Source organism: Colletotrichum lupini, chromosome 2 (genome assembly GCF_023278565.1).
Source record: "Colletotrichum lupini chromosome 2, complete sequence".
NCBI classification, from domain to species: domain Eukaryota; kingdom Fungi; phylum Ascomycota; class Sordariomycetes; order Glomerellales; family Glomerellaceae; genus Colletotrichum; species Colletotrichum lupini.
The window spans coordinates 7,039,109-7,056,886 of record NC_064675.1 but is presented as its reverse complement, the minus strand read 5'-3'; the positions used below and the strand labels follow the sequence as shown (position 1 = coordinate 7,056,886).

The 17,778-nt window shown below is 54.0% G+C and overlaps 7 protein-coding genes across 7 annotated transcripts; 2 read left to right on the top strand and 5 right to left on the bottom strand.

The window, feature by feature from the left end:
- Window positions 1-482: 482 nt before the first annotated feature.
- Window positions 483-1,599, top strand: CLUP02_04468 (uncharacterized protein; the record flags this gene model as incomplete). The annotated part of the gene is made up of 5 exons (XM_049283480.1): window positions 483-708; window positions 766-802; window positions 987-1,352; window positions 1,437-1,461; window positions 1,516-1,599. 5 exons carry the CDS (start codon window positions 483-485, stop codon window positions 1,597-1,599), a joined length of 738 nt encoding a protein of 245 aa, XP_049140623.1.
- Window positions 1,600-5,455: 3,856 nt separating this feature from the next.
- Window positions 5,456-5,677, bottom strand: CLUP02_04467 (uncharacterized protein; the record flags this gene model as incomplete). Its single annotated transcript, XM_049283479.1, has 1 exon — window positions 5,456-5,677. The coding sequence occupies one exon, from the start codon at window positions 5,675-5,677 to the stop codon at window positions 5,456-5,458; it is 222 nt and encodes a 73-aa protein (XP_049140622.1).
- A 1,011-nt stretch (window positions 5,678-6,688) lies between these two features.
- CLUP02_04466 (uncharacterized protein) lies at window positions 6,689-7,825 on the bottom strand (the record flags this gene model as incomplete). Its single annotated transcript, XM_049283478.1, has 7 exons — window positions 6,689-6,861; window positions 6,926-6,964; window positions 7,023-7,234; window positions 7,295-7,387; window positions 7,450-7,564; window positions 7,632-7,672; window positions 7,737-7,825. The coding sequence occupies 7 exons, from the start codon at window positions 7,823-7,825 to the stop codon at window positions 6,689-6,691; spliced, it is 762 nt and encodes a 253-aa protein (XP_049140621.1).
- Window positions 7,826-12,131: 4,306 nt separating this feature from the next.
- On the bottom strand, window positions 12,132-12,923 carry CLUP02_04465 (uncharacterized protein; the record flags this gene model as incomplete). The annotated part of the gene is made up of 3 exons (XM_049283477.1): window positions 12,132-12,239; window positions 12,544-12,670; window positions 12,865-12,923. 3 exons carry the CDS (start codon window positions 12,921-12,923, stop codon window positions 12,132-12,134), a joined length of 294 nt encoding a protein of 97 aa, XP_049140620.1.
- A 2,079-nt stretch (window positions 12,924-15,002) lies between these two features.
- CLUP02_04464 (uncharacterized protein) lies at window positions 15,003-15,281 on the top strand (the record flags this gene model as incomplete). Its single annotated transcript, XM_049283476.1, has 1 exon — window positions 15,003-15,281. One exon carries the CDS (start codon window positions 15,003-15,005, stop codon window positions 15,279-15,281), a length of 279 nt encoding a protein of 92 aa, XP_049140619.1.
- Window positions 15,282-16,266: 985 nt separating this feature from the next.
- On the bottom strand, window positions 16,267-16,652 carry CLUP02_04463 (uncharacterized protein; the record flags this gene model as incomplete). The annotated part of the gene is made up of 2 exons (XM_049283475.1): window positions 16,267-16,533; window positions 16,605-16,652. The coding sequence occupies 2 exons, from the start codon at window positions 16,650-16,652 to the stop codon at window positions 16,267-16,269; spliced, it is 315 nt and encodes a 104-aa protein (XP_049140618.1).
- A 39-nt stretch (window positions 16,653-16,691) lies between these two features.
- Window positions 16,692-17,312, bottom strand: CLUP02_04462 (uncharacterized protein; the record flags this gene model as incomplete). The annotated part of the gene is made up of 3 exons (XM_049283474.1): window positions 16,692-16,783; window positions 16,838-17,241; window positions 17,299-17,312. The coding sequence occupies 3 exons, from the start codon at window positions 17,310-17,312 to the stop codon at window positions 16,692-16,694; spliced, it is 510 nt and encodes a 169-aa protein (XP_049140617.1).
- Between the last annotated feature and the right edge of the window lie 466 nt (window positions 17,313-17,778).

The following is a 17,778-nucleotide window of genomic DNA, read 5'->3' as shown; positions in this document are numbered from 1 at the left end:
CTGCCCTTGAGCATCGGCGATGAGCGGAGCACTGAGAGGCAAATGCTTCTCACAAAATGTCTCGCCAATGGCAATAATTCGTGCTCCTTGCAAAGTACGTTTCGATTGGGGTAAGAGCAGGCACCGCTATGGGCATTTGGCGGCTCAGGTATTGCCCCAGAAAGAACAGACGAAGCGCGAAAGCGACAGCAACAACACAACACGCACGGAGCGTATTCTCAGAGTGGCCCGAGCTGTCGGCAACAATTCTCACTGGATGGGCAGACGCTGGATCACCAGGGTTATTTTGTTAGATGATGTGTCTGACGCCTTGATAACTGCGGCGTATGTTGGTTTCCAACGTCGACGAAGTATCTGCATTGCGGGCTTTTTGCTTCCTTTTTTTTTTTTTTTTAATTCACTTTCTCCGTAATCCATCTGAATCCGTATTCATCGCTTCAGAAGTGGGGACCGGAAACCGGGGCAGGCCGCAGGCCGTTGGGATGGGATTTTGGCCTGGAACTCTTGCCCTCGCGAGTCGCCGCAGCACCGCACCTCCCGCATCCACCGCACCCGTGTTTTGGGAAAGGACGGAGACGACGGGGGAGGAGCAAGTGGGATGGAGTATGGAGTACGTATCTATGTACATACTTAGACGCGGAGACGACGACGCGACGGGATGGGGGATGATTCAGCAGGAAGGACTAAAGGAAATGGAGTGGTTTACCGGTACCATTTCTTTTTTACCGAAAAGGAGGGAAGGAAACACGACTGACCAACCAGCAGGCGGTATCGTGGGAAGGACCCAAGAGGACCCAAGGCTGTCATCGCAAAAAAGAGAAGAGGAAGGAGGGAAGGAGGGGCAGTTACGGAAGAAAAGAGCAGGGGGTCCCCCCCCCCACCCGATGGACTCAGTCTGGCCACCCCCCACCAAAAAAAGAAACTCACCAAAGAAAGGCAGGAAACACTTGAGCCTTGAGGTTTCTTCCCCCACCAAAAAAAAAAAGTGAGAATGAAGTCAATTCCCGCTGCAACATCACATCGCCCGCCCCGACCGCACTCCACCCACATCCACATTTTATCCACAACCACAAGCCATCGCTCATTCACGGACCTCACCGGCACGGACTCTCCTTTGCACTCTCTCTGGTGCGCGGAGATGCCGCTCACTGCTCCTATGCTTATCCATATCCATTACCGTCGGTACCGTGTCACCTCTACATGCCAGCCAATACCATAGCACCAGCTGCTTGCTGCTGCACCAAAGTCTACATACTACCGTCGATACAGTCTAGGTGGGACTGTTCAGGACAGGGAATGCCTTCAAACAATGCCCAGCAAAGCACCAAGCATGCAGAAAAACGCAACAAGGCGTTGGCGCACTAGGACTAGCTGTCTTCGACATCAGTTGAAATCATCGCAGAATCGAATTAACACTACACGCACCCATCTCACAGCCATCCTATCACCACATTCCATCATGTGTAGTATCAAAGCAACTTCACCCATTAGAATTTTCCTCCATTGAACTCTCAGACGCCTTCACCCTCACTACATCATTCCGACCTGACCAACAAGACCGGGTTCCGCACCCAACCAAAGTTGGTATTCGACCCCTAGAAACCCTGACTCTTCTACTCAACGCCAGTCGTCCATCCAGTAGTAGGTATGATGCATCAAACGTTGGGCCTTTTAGAGTTGCAGCTGGAGAGTTCCGCCATACCACTGCAAGCTCGTTCTGCCACACTCTAATATATTGCCGTCGTCATCCCAAGAGTCGTCTTACTTCGCGGCGGCTTTGAAGCTTGAACCGACCCTTGGGTGTCTGCGGCCCAGCCCGCCCGCCACTACGAATCCCGAGCATTGCTCATCTGGTTGATGTGCCATCCTCTGGATCCGAACACCGGCACCGGGGCCACTGGACGGGCATCCTCCCTCACCACCTCCGTCTTCACCGGATCAATCTCTGGCCCAGGCGCCGAAGTCTCGGTCAGCAGTACCGTAAAAACGACAACCTTCACACGATCTTGCCGCATTTTCGGATGCCAGAGGTGCATCCAATTTAGCCGTTGTACCGCTTCGGGCGGGGACCTATCAAAATCTCCAGTCTCCGCGCTGTGCAACACTCGGTGGCTTTTGTCATGACTTTTGTTCTGTCCAGCAAGCAATGAACCCCACTACGAATACAACAAGAAATCAATACTCGGTCTTGTCGTCGCCTTTGGACTTTGGATTGCCAGGCAGCCTCTCGTCTCCCTCAGCCGATGGCTTGTGCGCAAATGCAGCCTTTTCTCAGATCATCCAGTTGAACGGACGGAGTACGGATCTCCACTGGCCCATGCTCCCCATTCCCACTCACATACCTAAAGTACCTACATCCAGCATCCACTTCTATGCTCACATTCGGTACGGAGTACGGAGTAGGGGCTGCGACTGCGAGCACTCACAGCATGCACCCAGCGGCATGCAGCAAGGCATGGCTCCGGCCATTGTGACGAGTAGGAGCCGCAGGGGCTGAGGACCAGTCATTGAGCTGCATGGCCTCGCTTGAGGCGTAGAAGCCCACGTACGCCACCGCCGTAGGTCCAGTCAAGCCCCTTCACTTACTTGAGCTTCTCACAGAGCTACCTCTGTCACAATCGGTTTGAAGACAGAAGGGCATCGTCAATCAGCTTTCGGCCTTTCGGGGACTTCTTCGCCCAGACCCAGGGTGTACGACATGGGTATCGAACGATGCAAATGCTCACTGGCCCCTTCCAAATTCGTGCAGAACGCCCATCGACATTCGAAAGCGCCATGGCACGCATGGCAGGATCTCTCTGGTGGGGAATGGCTTCACCAAGAGCTCCATCCGGCTGCGCTTCAGCCTTCGTCGGATCACGCAAACTGACAATCCACCTCGCTCTTAATCTCGTCTCTTATGGATATCAGCGCATGTGTCAAACTATTACTCACAGCTTGCATTCTGGGGAAACATGCGCGAGGTGCCCTTGGCCCATTGCCCCTCACTTTCTCTCTTATCATCTTCTCAAGCGAAGTGTCCACTGTATGGCATGGGACGTTGATTAGCAATCGCACGCATTCACTCTGACAGATGTCATCGCCCAACGCTCACCTTCACCCAATTTGGCCCCTCGACGGTCAATAGATGCCGGATCATCTTGGCAAGAAATCTGGAGATAGGGGACCCGAACGATATCACCCAACACCAACAACTCGCACACAGCACAAAGCTAAGAGTGGCCGGCGACTCAAGGGGCTGCATCTCGCAGCCAAGCGTCTTGTTAGCGCCTCTATGCTGCACACCGTGGTAAAATTCGCGGTTGCTTGCTTGCTTGCGTGCCATCACCCAGGCACGCCTTGCGCCTCTGGATTAACGACACCTCCCGGGCACGTCTCACCGCGTCTCGTTATCTTTGAAGTCGCAATCCGAGATGCCCAAAACGCACATCGCTTACCCCTGATTCGCTGCGCAGTCAAGGTGGCCCCTGCCACCCTCACCTAGTCGCCCATCAAAAGATGCTAAATTTGCCCCTGCTCATGGCATCTCAACAAGGATCTCATCGTGGCCCGCCCGTCACTGAAGCAGCAATCCTCGAGCAAAGCACGCAAGCCATTGTGCAAGCCACACCTATCGGGAGCCGGATGGCGGGGCACACTTACAACCTAGGCCGGCTGCCATGTCAGTATCCGTACACGGGGATCAGCAGTTCGGTGGCCGTCTGTCAATCGACCGACCGGATACCTGGACGGCCCGTAGTTGACGGCTCAAAGCAGAGTGCGGCATCCCTCCTACCATCGCTCGATCTTCAGACCTGCCTCGCTTCAATTCCCTCTCTACGGAACTCGTTCGGTCTGACGTAGAGCTTGCACAATGTACGAGACCTGCTCAGCCAACTACGGTAGCGAAACCAACAAGACCCTGCGGGATGACGAAAGAGATTGCGTCAAATACAATGGAGATGTTGAATGCTAGCCCCAGGTCACACGCCTGTCACATCAACTGATCTGATGTTGACTACGAAGAGACTGAGGTTCATCCTGCGCCCTTGGCTTCTGATAAGGGTCCCTTGAACCTGGTTCCGAGAGCGGACCCGAGACGCAACCCGAGTCGACTAACCTCATCCCGAGCATCAGGCGATGATCTGAGGACACACATTCCATGTTACAATGGCGTCTCTGTCATTTTTTTTGAGATGGCGGATGGCGCTTTTTCACCGCACGCAGTCTAGCTTCCTACTCCGCAATAGGTCCCCTAATCCAACGAGACCCTACCGACCCTTATGTGCAGAGGACCCTGAAGTCTAGCTAGCTGCAGTGGCCGGCCAACTTCTGGGCGAAGATCGACGCAGAAACGTAGTCAACGGCTTTGGGATACGAACTGTTCCCGTTACCCTACCGCAGTGCGGATAACTCGCGTGCTCGCTTGAGCTTCGCAACCGCGGCAGAGTTATCCCCATGATCGCCGACACTACACGCCATCAAGACTGACACTATGTAGTGACCCACGTTTGATAACAACGAACCGATCATAATCCATCTGACTGTATCGAGATGCGAAGCTGCAACATTGCATCAAGAGAACGCAATCTGGCCTTGAACTCTGTCTTTGCACATGCTTGATGCGCATTCCAGGGAAACGCCGGCTATGAGCGGTGGTCTGATGGTTGACAAGGATCATCATATCATCCAATGTTGATTTCTTACAGCTTTGGAGCACCGGGGATTTTTTGCCTGACACCTAGTGGGCCCGGTCCCTCTCAGCTTCATGCTCCGGTCCTGGCAAAGCTCCTGATTCGTCACATTGTTTCGTTGGGGACGGCTCGATGGCCTCAAATGGAATGAACCAAAGCTCGGCATCAATTTGTAGGAAAGACGAGCAACGATGGTCGAACTCTGCTGCGTATCACGAATTCTTTGTTACCGCGCGGCGGCGTCCAAGGTGGCGTTTTCTTCCCCAGACAACAGACTTCTCCTGGTGTTCCCAGACACCGCCCGTATGTAAGGTTCCAGGGGTTCAGGGAGGGAGTGTAACTTCAGACATCTCCATGTCGCCAGCCTGACTCTTGCAATCAAGTCACTCACTCCCGAGGCAAAGGCGAGTTGTTGGTATTGTCAGACCATTGATCTAGATTTCGAGCGCATGCACCTCCGAAAACCGAAAAGAGGAGAAGAACACACATGCGGAGATCTCACCTCGGCCCTGGGAACATCCCATTGTCAGATCTCGCTCTACGATCGACGCTGGAGACCGGAGACGGAAGATCATCTGGTGATGAATGACAGTCTTCAGCATCAGTGAGCGCCACATATGCCCGACGCCCCGAGCGATCGGTGAATCGGATACGGGACAAGGTGAGGGTTTGGATAGGCCCCAGACAGCGCGAACACAGTGTAGATTTCTAGGTGTGGCGACCGTGCCTTTCGAACGACAGAGACACTGTTTTCGTATGTTCCACTACAGGTGCGCTGCGCCTTACTGAACTGCGAGGAACGAGTGCTCGCAGGATACAAGCAAAGACCTGGCCATATCCCACCGATGCACGCTTAACACTCTACTTTGGAGAGGCGCCCAGTCGAAGCCATTGTCGGGGGCTTCTTCAACCTCTTGAGTCAGCTCTATGTCACATAGAAGAGACGAGAGCATCGATCGAAAATCAAGGGGCGGTGAGGCTGGCAACCAGCCAGCAAACATCATCTTTGGCCAAGCATCCCACGTCGCGAGCGAGTCGAGACTGGACGGAACCTCAATTAGAGTTTGTGTCTTGATCTCCACTCGGCGACGAAGCGTGGAGGAAGCCGGCGGAGCGCAGGAGTAGACGACGAGACCAGGGCTCGGCTTCCGAGTCGCTCCCGGCGCGCGTCAGCTTCCGGATCTTCCGTGCCAGGCGATGCTCAGCCCATGGGAGCAAAGTACGGATACGGAGCACATAGACAGACATGGGGCATGCCTGGCGAACGGCCCCATGACCTTAACCAATCACAACTGCAGCGCTACATGTCTCAACGCCAACATAGTACGTGGTTGTATGGACTTTGGATCTTGAACACTGTCTGTGTCCCTTTGGCGGGAGAACAAATAGAAGAGTTCGAATCTAGGTCACTTTCTATTTTCTGCAGCTCAACAGCCGGATCTCCCTCGCAGCACAGCTTGTGACCGCACTCGACAGATCAAGCAGATCAGAGATGAATGGAATCTTGTGGTTATGTCTTCTCTGCTAAAGAGAGAAAGGGCCATGAAGGAGTCACGGCCAACCCGGAAAACAGCAGCCTGCTATCCAACAAGTCGCCTTTATCCTCAGAATCTTGCTGGGTTCTCCAAACCATGTGCAACCCGAATCTGCATTGGCCAATCAGGCTGTCGCCCGACAGCATTCAACTCGGGGCCCGGCTCCCATTTGACGTGTCGCAGGAAGGAGGCGTCGAATGCGACCATACACAGCTACATGGTTCCTTGATTGTCTTCAAAGCCTCCGGGGAAGAAGGAATCATGCCAGAGCGGTGTGTTTCGCCCAGAAAACCTGCCTGGAATCATTCCTACTTGTTCCCAGCACATTTTGCAGCAATCATCTAGCTGTAAATCAGCCTGCACTAGAATCCGGGCTCTGATGCAACTGCCTGGGCGCCCCGCAAGATCCGGGACAAACAAAGCTAGAATGACCCAAACCCAAAATCGTCAGACTTGATAGCTTTGCAGAAATCCCACGTCTTAACTCGGAGGGCACGGTTGTTTGCGGGGGTATCCCAAAGATCCTGTCAGAAGGCTCACGGGATCAATTTCGACTGCACCGGCCTGGTCCCGCGTCCGAGGCGACTCGAATGACTTGTACAAGTCATGACGCAATTCATCACCAGCTGATACAAATGGTGCCAGACTTTTCACTATCAACGATCACGGCGAGGTGCGTTTTTGTGAGGGCCGTGGGGGGGAATCGCGATTACAGACGTGTCGTTTCGTCCTCGCCGTCGCCGTCCCATTTCAAGGCTACATGTCAAGACATATCGCTGTTCGCCCTGTTCATCGTCAGGCACAGAACCCAGACTTGTCCAGTCTAGTATCCATACGCCCCCTTCCCGTGCCACGCAACGGCTGAAGGAGGCACCAACCCGCGTGGGTCGCGAATAGAAGTGCCCCACGAGACTCCGGATGATGCCAGGTGACCGGGACGGATCGATGAAGCAGAAGCGACATGCTATTCTCGAAGTGAATCCGGTATTCTGGCTTCCAAGTGCAGCCTCCGGGTTTGAGATGCCGCTTTGAGCCCTTTAGCAGGCAACATGCGAAGGTTCAACCCTGATTTTCCGCCCGAGTTACGGTGCATATGCCTCGGAGACAATAGCTTCATCCTCTGTTCTCACCAGTGACCACGTCGTTGGCTCCAGGTCTGTCTCTGAAGAGGGTGCGGTGCTTGGTCAAGCAATCGAGTCACTCCGGTGTACCTCGCCGCGCAAGTCGGAATGCGTCGCAACCTCACAGATACGACGATGGAGGTCTTGGGCGTTTCTCGACCGATGACGAGCCCCACCGATCTGCACGAAGTCTGCCAGAACGAGCCGGGATGCTGCCAACTTTCGCACGCGAGGGCTGAATCCATCAGACTAAAAAAAAATAAAAAATAAAAGATACCCATGGTTGTGTGGCCTTTACATACATGCAGGCATGGCATTACTCTGATAAGGCCTCTCAATGGCCCTCGCTTGAGCGGCCAGGGCCAAAAAGGGCCACCGATGAAGAAAGGTCTCTATACTAATGAGACTGGGGAACGGAGGACATCCTCTTGTTCGAGAACGCGACATACACAGTTAAGACGGCAGCAAGGATCTGATTGGCAATTTTGGCCCCCATCTCCGGTGTCAGCCCCAGAACCTCATTCCATCTGTGCCGGTGAGACAAGAGGAGGATGGCGTACAAAGGACGGATAGGTACTCCGTACACACAAACGTCCCAGTACTTAGGAAGCAGGTTTATGGGAAATGAGGGCACACAATCTGTACTCTCGGAAGTCCTTGACAGCAGCATTATCATCATTACCGTCACCACCATGGTCATCTGACTACAAAGTTCCTTGGAAGAAACCCGGGAAACACAGCGTGTCGACCGAGTATGGGCTGTTGATGCGTGAGACTCAAGTCCAGGGAACCCGTCCTCTCGACAATAATAGTCTTCCCGAATTCTGTGGTTTGCTGAGACGGGAATTGATGCCCGCAGGCTTCGGTACACTCTGCACGTAAAGTTGCCAAGACTCAAGAGTGCGGAGCGTTAAGGAGGATTTGCTCCGGAAACAGCCAACCGCAAGTCAGCACAGCACGACAGCAAGGCAGCATGAGCAAGGCAATGGTGATGGGAAAGCCAGCATGGGCCCATGGTGCGATCTCAACGTACCATTGCTTATTATCTCGGCTCGGTCGATACTCCATACTCGATACATAGGACTGCGGTCGGCTTCATCTCAACCCATCACTCCTGAGTTACAGCTCCAACTTCCAAAAGAGCCATCAACCTTGCATCAAACATGAAAGAATGTGGGCACCAAACGGGTCATATCCACCGAAGAAGCTCAGACTGTATCCCTTGAGTCCTTTCACGTCAACATCTGGCTGCCATATCCGGAGGTTCAGATCCTCAGTGGGGGAGGGGGTACTGTGGCTCTCAACTTGGAGTCTTTGACTCTTCTCCAATCTCCATCTCGTCTCTCTCTCTCTTTCTCCTCATCTGTCGTGCCCCCGCAGGAGAAGGGAATGGGGGCAGTGGGCACGGCGGCAGGGAGACACAAACATGGGCAAAAGAGGCAGGCCGTCGATATCCTCACTGGGCGTACACCATTTTCTACGCACGAAATCTCTTCACTGCGTCTACGTCTACGGATACTCGTACATGGGTTGCGCGTGCCTACGCTGCTACGCATCCTGGAAAGGGCTAAATGACGTAGTGACCCGTTTCACGGCCCTCAGCCGTCATCGGGCATTAACGTGCAAGATCGAGTCTTTCTCTCATGAACTAGGCGCCTGGGGCTCTTAGCGGTACGCAGGGCTTAAAGTGGTCAACAATAGCCCCGTAGGCCCCCCTAACCAGCCCCCCACAACGCCGGCCTCTTGCTCCAACCACGCTGCCAGCTTTGTGCCGTTGCCGCCTCAGGCGGGTGCTGGCGTCCTTTCTACAGGGGAGACCACGGAGACCAAGGAGACTAAGGAGACCAGAGGAGGAGTACAGGGGCGCGAAGGGGCAGTAGGCGTCTTTTCCGTGCGCTAGGAGCGTCCGCCAGAGCCCGCAGTTTCAGCAGTAGCATCCACTTCTATCTGAGGCTTATTAGCGAGCCGCGATGGAAGCCCGCAACTTGCGAGAAAACTGTCGACAAGTCCATCATCAGGCACTATTCCGGCGGCGTCTGGTCAAGAGGGGCTGTTCAGGTCCTCGAAATGGGATGGACGAAGTATGACCGGCCACCGGCCACTGACGGACAGTAGCTACCGGTATTCCCCCGGACGAGCGCAGTCTCAGCTTCCTCACCTTCAAAGTGTCGGACTGCGGTAGACAATGGAGATGAAGATGGACATGGACATAGAGACGGAGACGGAGAGGTTGCCGTACAGTCTTGATACCGGAGCTTTTCAAACAGAGATCACCGATGACTATGGAGTCGCTACATGTCCACTCCAGATGGACGCGGCATGGGTGGTTTGCAGTCTTCAGAGGCATCCCCATGGGCCCCCCCCTCGCTCAACGGCCCCTCTAGGATGCGTCTAGAGTTCTAGATCACCAATGGAACCCATCAGGACGTCTCTCGAGCCTCCTGCCCGCCTGGGCTTTGGAAATTGCATCTGTAAATGGCATGGCCATATCGACCGAACACGAGAGGCAATCGACAAAGCCGTGCGAAACTCTGAGTGAACTGCACCCCGGTCGTCTCACCCCCTCCCCTGGGCGTTCTGGACATGCAGCATGCTCTTGGAATCAAATTGTTTGGGCATTTGGCACACAAAACACAATCTTTACCACTATGCGTGGTGCTGTAGGCACTTGCTCCCGCCGCTTTCCTTTCTGACCGCTTCTTCACCGAGACCTCGTAGAGGCCTACCGAGACATTCACCGCGCATACACCGCACAACGCCATCGCAATCTAGCCAAATAAACCACTAGCCCACTGCATCTGGCATAACGGCAGTTCGGCACTCGAGGCTGTCGATGACTTCCTTGATATTTGATCAATCCCTTGCAGCCAAGATCGCCGTGTAATCTGAAGACGGTTCGAGCTTCATCGAAAAGACGGGACGCGTACCTCTCGCCCGGGGTTCGACCCCCAACCGGCAGGCCTCCTCGAAATATTTCGCTTGCACTTCCACGTAGCGGCTTTGCCTTGGTTTTGAGATGCAGGCCACTCCCGCGTCTCATCAACAAGATGCTCGCATAGGCACCAGTGATCTGCCTATCTGCCTATCCAGGTATTCGTTCCTTGGGGATCGAGTCGGAAGCGCCACTCTTCTCAGTCGAATTATCTCTTATGTGGCTGACCCCGGTGGCCTCGAGCCACACGTAGCTGCGCCCCATGTACATGTACTACAAACATCACCCTAAACCAAGATTACAAGTGGTTTTGGGGTTAGGGCAGCCATCACACTTGCCATCACCCACCACGCCGCCGCAGTCGGACCAAGAGACTCGCCACTGGCGGCTACCGTGGCTTACACCTCTGTAGATTGTGGATGCCTCTGGATTTCGTTTTGGCTAACTAATATCCCTCAAGAGGGTGGCCGACGTTCCATTGGACAATGGAACATCCTCGATATATCTCATGCGCAAGCTACTAGAGCTCGGGATTTGCACTCCCAGGCTTATCTTGGACAGACGCTCGATCAAATAGCGGTGAGATTCGCCTGGACTTTGTTCGAGGATGCGGAAGCTCCAATCAAGCGTTTGGTTGGCCAATCTTTCTTCACCTTTGAGGCTCAGACGGTGTTGGTCTACAGATCTACAAGATAGAGTTTCGTCCATTTGCCGGTGCCATGCTGGAACCGCGACCCACCTGCTACCGTGCGGACGCCGCCGTGTCGATCTAGGATGAGGCTCTTTATCAACTCTGGTCTACCTAGCCAGAAGCATCTTCACCGTGCCGCAAGAACACGCGAGGGCGTCTGCCGCACGGAAAGTTTCCTGCCGTGCACGCCGTAATGAAGAGATACCTACGCCATTCCGGAGCGATCAATCCAAGCTTTTCCAACGATCCGAAGATGGTATTTACAATTTGCCATACAGGCCACGGATGCTTGGCCGAAGCCGCACCGAAGACCGATGGGCTGCGCACGAGATATAAGCATTACCATGAGGCCGGCAATGTGCATGAGCTGCTAATTTCCGCACCGCAGACGAGGGAACTTGTAAGATCTGAGAGGTCTAGTGATCTTTTGAGCCTGCAACGTCGGATTCTACACGCCAGCCGGGTTTGGCAAGCAGCACGAATGGCCCAGGGCAACGGATTCCATTCGTCAACATTAATATCTGCCCTAGCAAGATATGTGCGGCTTTTGTGTACACATGTCGTGATACGGTTTTCAGCCCAGCATGACAAGTGTTTACCCCGTTTTCCCTTTCATATCGTTCGAAAGTGGCACCGGAATCCTGGCCGTCTGAGCAGTCGGGACCTCGGAACACAGCATCTTCAGGAAGCTTTTCCGATTTGCCAGTCATCAAGCGAAACTGGTCGTCTGACACACTGTTCACAATATAGAAGCTTGACTGAGCAACGCTTGGTATCACGACGAGGCAGTAAGACGGGAGCTCCCATCTGGACCCTCTAGAGTTAACAACCTAGCCGCCACGCAATACCTCGAGCTTCGCCATATCATACTGCACTGGGTTGAGGAAGACGATGACTTCGTACACACTACTCACACCCTTTACTTCCGACAGAAGTTCTCAACGAGGTTCTCGGATGGCCTCATTCCATTGCTTTGACGGAATGTTGCACAACATTAGCCAACACACGATCTTCGGGCTTTGCCCAGACGTTCACCGGCAATGTTGCACAACAGAGAACACGCCTAGAGTGAGGAAACATAGTATTTGCCTTTGATATCCGCTCGGCGAGGACGCAATGCCTCTACACCGTACCAATGGGAGGGGATCTAACTACCCCGCATTCTCGAGGTCGGTGAGTTTACTTACTGCCCGTTTCACGCCCACAGCATGCAGTCAGCCTCGGGGACGCTGGTGGCATCAATATAGAATGCCATCGGCTTACTTCATGAAGCATTGCTGCAAAAGACTTCGCTGGCAATGTAATGGTAAGATCGTTTGTACGTCGCCACCCCATTGGTACTGGTTGTTGGCTGACTGGGTGTAGAGCAATGGCGATGTTACACCATGATGAACCTATTCGCTAGTCATGATGGGGATGACGAGCGACCGGACAGGACCATGGCATGGCGGTTTGTTAGGACTCGCCGCGGGCAACATCTAAACAGCCGGGCGTTTTTCTCCCAGGCAATGCCATGCCCGTTGATGAGACGACATTCAGAGGCAACATCTTCCATCGACCAACCAGCGTCTTGCATCGCTACCCCACAAACCTTCACTGCGACGACAACGACGTGGAAGCTCCAGTTGGCCATGCCATGTCGACCTTGCATTTCCACGGCGTCCGGTGGCACAGAGCAGCGAAGAGACCGTTTCAGCATCGTCCCTAGTTCTCCAGGTCTAGCTTGGAGAAAGCGGGGAGACGGGCCAGGCGCTAAGACGAGACCTCTGGTCTCACGGACGTTATTCTTTCGAGGACCATACCACGTTGAACAATGGTTCAAGCCACCGACCTTCTTTGAGCGTCGACTGCCGCCCGCAAACCGGTGCTTTTCTAAATCGTCCGAGGCGTTTGTGTTGAGGTTGTTGCTTACTCAACGTGGTGGCGGGACACTGAAGCGGAGAGGTCGGCTGGGTTCACCGCTGTTGTCATGGCGTCTGAGTTTTCCCCGGAGCGGCGCCGGATGGAGCAAAGGGGGCAATCTCAGGATACGGCAATTCAGATTTGCCTCTTTTTGGGGCTTCCCGGTAGACCAAGAAGGGCATGCTTTTGGCCGTTTTAGGAGGGGGAGGTGTGTGTGTTTCGTCGACGAACTCTGGACGGGCACACACTCACGCACGGCATGGGTGTTTTGTGAGGTAGACTGAACCTGGCCACTATCAAGACTAATCTGGAAGTTTGAGTCTGGGTTCGGTTTTTCAGGGTCCTTTCCTTGTTCAACATTGACTTTTCCCCGGGGCTGGGAACCTGGGGTAGTCTGGGGAACCGATCTTCAGCTACGGACGAGAGTTGGGTTGTATAGCTGACGGTCAAAGGCGGGGAGTGCTTGCGGATGTCTTGTGCTAAGCTTCGTAGTAGGATACGTTACACGCCAGCCATCTCGAGTACTTGCGCCTTTGTGCAGGTACTGGAGATGTGTGAAAAGAGCTTCACGGGCAAACCAGTTTGGTCTGGTTTCGACGCCCGCTTGGTTTGAGGCCTGGCAGTCAATCAAGCAAGAGCATGACAGGGACAATGGAGTCTGATGTCGTCCTCCACACATCCACACCAGATATCCACGTCGGTCTCCTATGCGAGGACGGGCAGCAGCGGGGGAGTTGCGATACTTTCATGACTGAAGCACGATCCGGGGATTGTCAACCGCATTCGACAAGTTCTCTTGATAAGACGGGCGGGGGATTCCTGGGCCTCATCTGAGGCTGTGATGCAGACCGCAACGCAGCTCGATGGGGATGATTTCCATGCACCCTTCCCCATTGGAAATATCACTACGAGCTTAAAGGTGGAGATGCAAATCGGTCTCTAGATCGACCCCGCCTCTGTTGCTCCATGGTCGAACTCCAATGGGAAGCTCTACCCGTGGCAGTAGCAGTAGCAGCGCTAGCTTGAGCTCTGAGATGAAGGGCATGTAATCATGTACCGATTCTATGTTCACGGCCATAGCCAGCGTCGTGGGACAGGGGCCGCGCCGTCAGCACACCAACTCGACTCCGGTCGAACCCAGCGGCTCTTTTCTTAGCAGCCGCCTCGTGGGCCGTCTGATTGGACGGTACCCCTCTCTCGGATATGGCGTGCCTGTTCATAGTGGCTGGATGTTCTGCCTGGCGTCCTGCCCTAGCTGGTGATGGTAGCAGTGTGGCAGTCTACCCGCGGTAAGTGGTACTGAGTGGATGCTTGGGTGGGAAAAGTCCAAGGAGCGTTGAGGGAAGAGAGTGTTACCGGTATGTAGAAGATTGCCAATCCGGTGCTCCCGCGTCGATAGCGTCCCGAACGCGGCGATGAGTTTTGTGTGTTCTGGGACAGGACGAGACCGCAGCTTGCATGCAGCGGGGTCTTTCTCATCGCCCGTTGCTACGTTGGAGTTTGCCTGCCGTATCTGCGATGACAAAGCAAGTGTGGGTACGGAAGACCAGATGAGGCAGGGAGAGAGAGAGCAGGCAACATGGAGAATATTGAGACGACATGGAGAGACATGTGAATTGGATAGGCATTGGTGAGGCACTCGAGTCGAGCAGGCCAAGGCAGTCAGCGCGAACGTGGAGGGCTACCTGCATGCGGAGGGCATCAGAGAGGGGTGGAGATGGAGCCGTTTGCTGTTACCTTCCCTTGCCCTGCTGTGCGGGGAAAGGAACAAAAGGATACACCTCATCGGGAGGGGAAAAGGGGGTTCAGTTGCAGTCGTCACTAACACGCGAGCGACGGGAGATGTGGTGAGGGAGAAGGGCGAGACAAGCACGAGACAACGCTTGACGCGGCGAGACAGTGATGTGTTTGGATGAGGGCGGGATCTTCAGCATTCTTGTGGCGGTGATGTGAACATAACGCGGGGGAAGCTTGTGAGATTACCTGCGTTTCTGTCACTTCGCGAAGGCGTGTTTTGGTGGTCTGGACCGATTTACACTGGGGATTGAGATGGTTGAGAACAGGCGTGAGGTGAGGGGGCATCACCAGTCTCAAGAGACTTGGTCGTTCTGGATTCATGGAGGTGATGCATGATGATGGAGGTGAGAAATGAGATGCCACTGCGAGAGGTGCATGGCAATGTGGTCGGCGGCTGTGCTGTGCATCGGGTTGGTAGTCGCACACGACTTCAACGGCTGTCGGTGGAACCAGCGCACCCGCCCGTCACCCGTGGGACCTGATATCGTGGGACTTCCGGGGTTCTCGGCGAGTGGGTTCGGGGAGGGGGCGCAGGGAGGAGTGGACTCGGCGGATATAACGGATTCATCGGGTCGCCGACGTTTAAACGGGGTGTTGAGTAGATATCGTGGCCGGAATCATGCCTGTTGATGGTGTGGTGATACACGACTGTTTACACTGCATACACAGTATCTCTTCCGGCGGATAATGATAAGTGGGATAGGCAAGTTTAGACGGGCTTTCTGATAAGTTGGTAAGACTATGGGGATAGTCTTTCTGGGAACACGAGAGATGTGACACGACAGCACGGATGGGAATTGAGAACTTGAGAAAGAGAGTTATCAGCCTCCGATGCCGGGGTTCAAAGGTTACGAGGCACGGGGAATGAGTGAAGTGAGTGAGGCTGCATTCCCCGGTTTCTCAGAGGACCCTGAACCCGGACCTACAGGCATATTTTGATAGCGTTTTTTTGAATGTGTGGTTCAGCTCTCACCGTGTGTTGGTTGGCTCGGGGCTGTACCTGTACTGCGTACGGAGAACCTAGACGTGGAAACTTTGACGTTGGAATGCACTGCACGGTCGTTGAGGGAATAACGTTTGCGTGGGCGGTGGATGGGATGGATTTTCTGGGGAAGGTAAAGTAAACATTGTTCGCTTTGGAGTGGCGGGTTGGGTTCGTAAAGTTGGTAGCAACTGGACTACGTTTCCCACGTTTGATTGACATTTTCGACGCCACCTATTACGATGCCTCCCTCCGGCTCCGAGATGCAGAGTCAAAGTCTGATAAGGTGTCTTTTGCCCGACGATGGGGGGAGGATGACCGCAGCAAGATGGTACGGGTGACACAAAACATGGATGTATTCAATGGCACGAACATGGAGACGAGGGTGTAGACTGAAAGAAAAAAAAAGTCGGCAGAAAGCATTGTTGGCACGTTTCCAAAGTCTCTGTATCTTGAATCGGACAAGCTTTTGCGGGGATTGAGTTGAAGGCTTGAAGTCAGTGCTTAAGTCGTTGAGTCTTTGTAACTCTGCCTGTTTGGTTATACTTTTCGCGGCTGACTTGATTTCTCCTTTCTTTCCTAGGTAATTACCTGAGCACGATGGGTTTCCGGCGGCACGGACACGGACACACATTAGATTTTGCGGGGAGGAAGAGGGTTTGTTGAATCATCGTGGGCATAGGTTCCCCGGCTTCCGGACACGGACGGGGGGGCATGGGTGGGTGGGTATCGCTGGACCCCGGGAGCCTGAACGGCGGTAAAAATGAAAATCAGATTCGGCGACCCGGGGAACGTTTCTCGCTGATCCCCGTTCTCGCATACAGGTATCGAGGAACTGAGGAACCACCTACTAGAGTTCTTGTCGCGGCGGATGTTGGGGAGCAGAGACCATCTGTTGGGCTAAGAGATGGGGTAAACCAAAGTCTAGTGGGCGGAGGTATGCCTCTTCTCGTCTGAATGTTTGTCAAAACCGCGCAGTGGCGATGGGATGCTGGAGTGGAGAAGATTGGTGTTTTCATGACTGTAGCTTTTGGTGATGGATGTGTGGGCGGGCAAGGTTATCTGGGGATGGTGGTTTGAACCCCCCCGGGGATGTTCGGGCCATTTTTGATGAGAGGTTTGATAATTGACACATAATCTCGGCGCTTCTCTGTTGATGGTGGATATCACTATCGAGGCGAGCGGGTTGTGGTGCGCGACGTACGAATGAGGCGCAGATGTGGCCATGGGGAGCCAGAGATCAGACCAGTCTCGAACTTGGGATGGATGACTGGATCCTCGGCAATGGCATCGATGCTTCGTTTGGTCAAGCTGGTTGTGAGAGTGGTGTTTCGAGGATGACTGATGGGTTGCGGTTGCAGGCGCCACGGCTTACCGTTCGCCACGGGTGGAGAATGGGGGAGGCATTTTTCTCTTTTGGTTCTTTCAACACCACCTACGGCATCGATGTTACGAAGAGTGTAATGGGCGATGCCGGGTGGTGGGCGGAGAGAACCGCGTTGGTAAGGAGGGAGAGATGGGAGCCTCGTAATTGTGCAGATGAGTGAGGCCATTTGGTGATTGTCTGCTTTGTGAGATGTGAGGGCGATGATGATGATGCGTGAGAGGCTTGGTGATGATGGAGTTATCGAATTACAGCGAGAGTTTCTTGGGGCATCGGCTCACACAGCGCATAGCATTTTTTGGGTTGCAGTTTCTACGGCCAGGAGACCATGGAAGCACGAGATCTAACGGACAACATGTAACATGTGGCTCTCAATGGGGGGCTTGTTGATGTGAGGTCATAGGGGTCCTGGGGAGATCGTCGTCGATGGCGTTCCTCGTGTGTCTCTTTCATGTGCAATACCCGCTGCGTGGAAGGCTTGCGTCGCGTTTGCGTGCGTGTATGTATGGCGAGGGTGCAAATCCTGTCTTTGGGCTGGGGAACTATGGTTCAAACTTCAGGCGGGGCGATGATTGCCCCTTCATGGAGAAGATGGACGTCAGTCAGCACGTCAGTTTACCACTTTTGCGTGCGTGTAGCAAGCTAAAGCGGCAGCAACACAACGCTACCACCTAGGGCTACCTGAGCTTGCTGGCTGCCGCCTGAGTTGGACCCCTTTGTGTGTCTGAAGATCAGGTTTTTCTTAATCATATTTTTTCAGG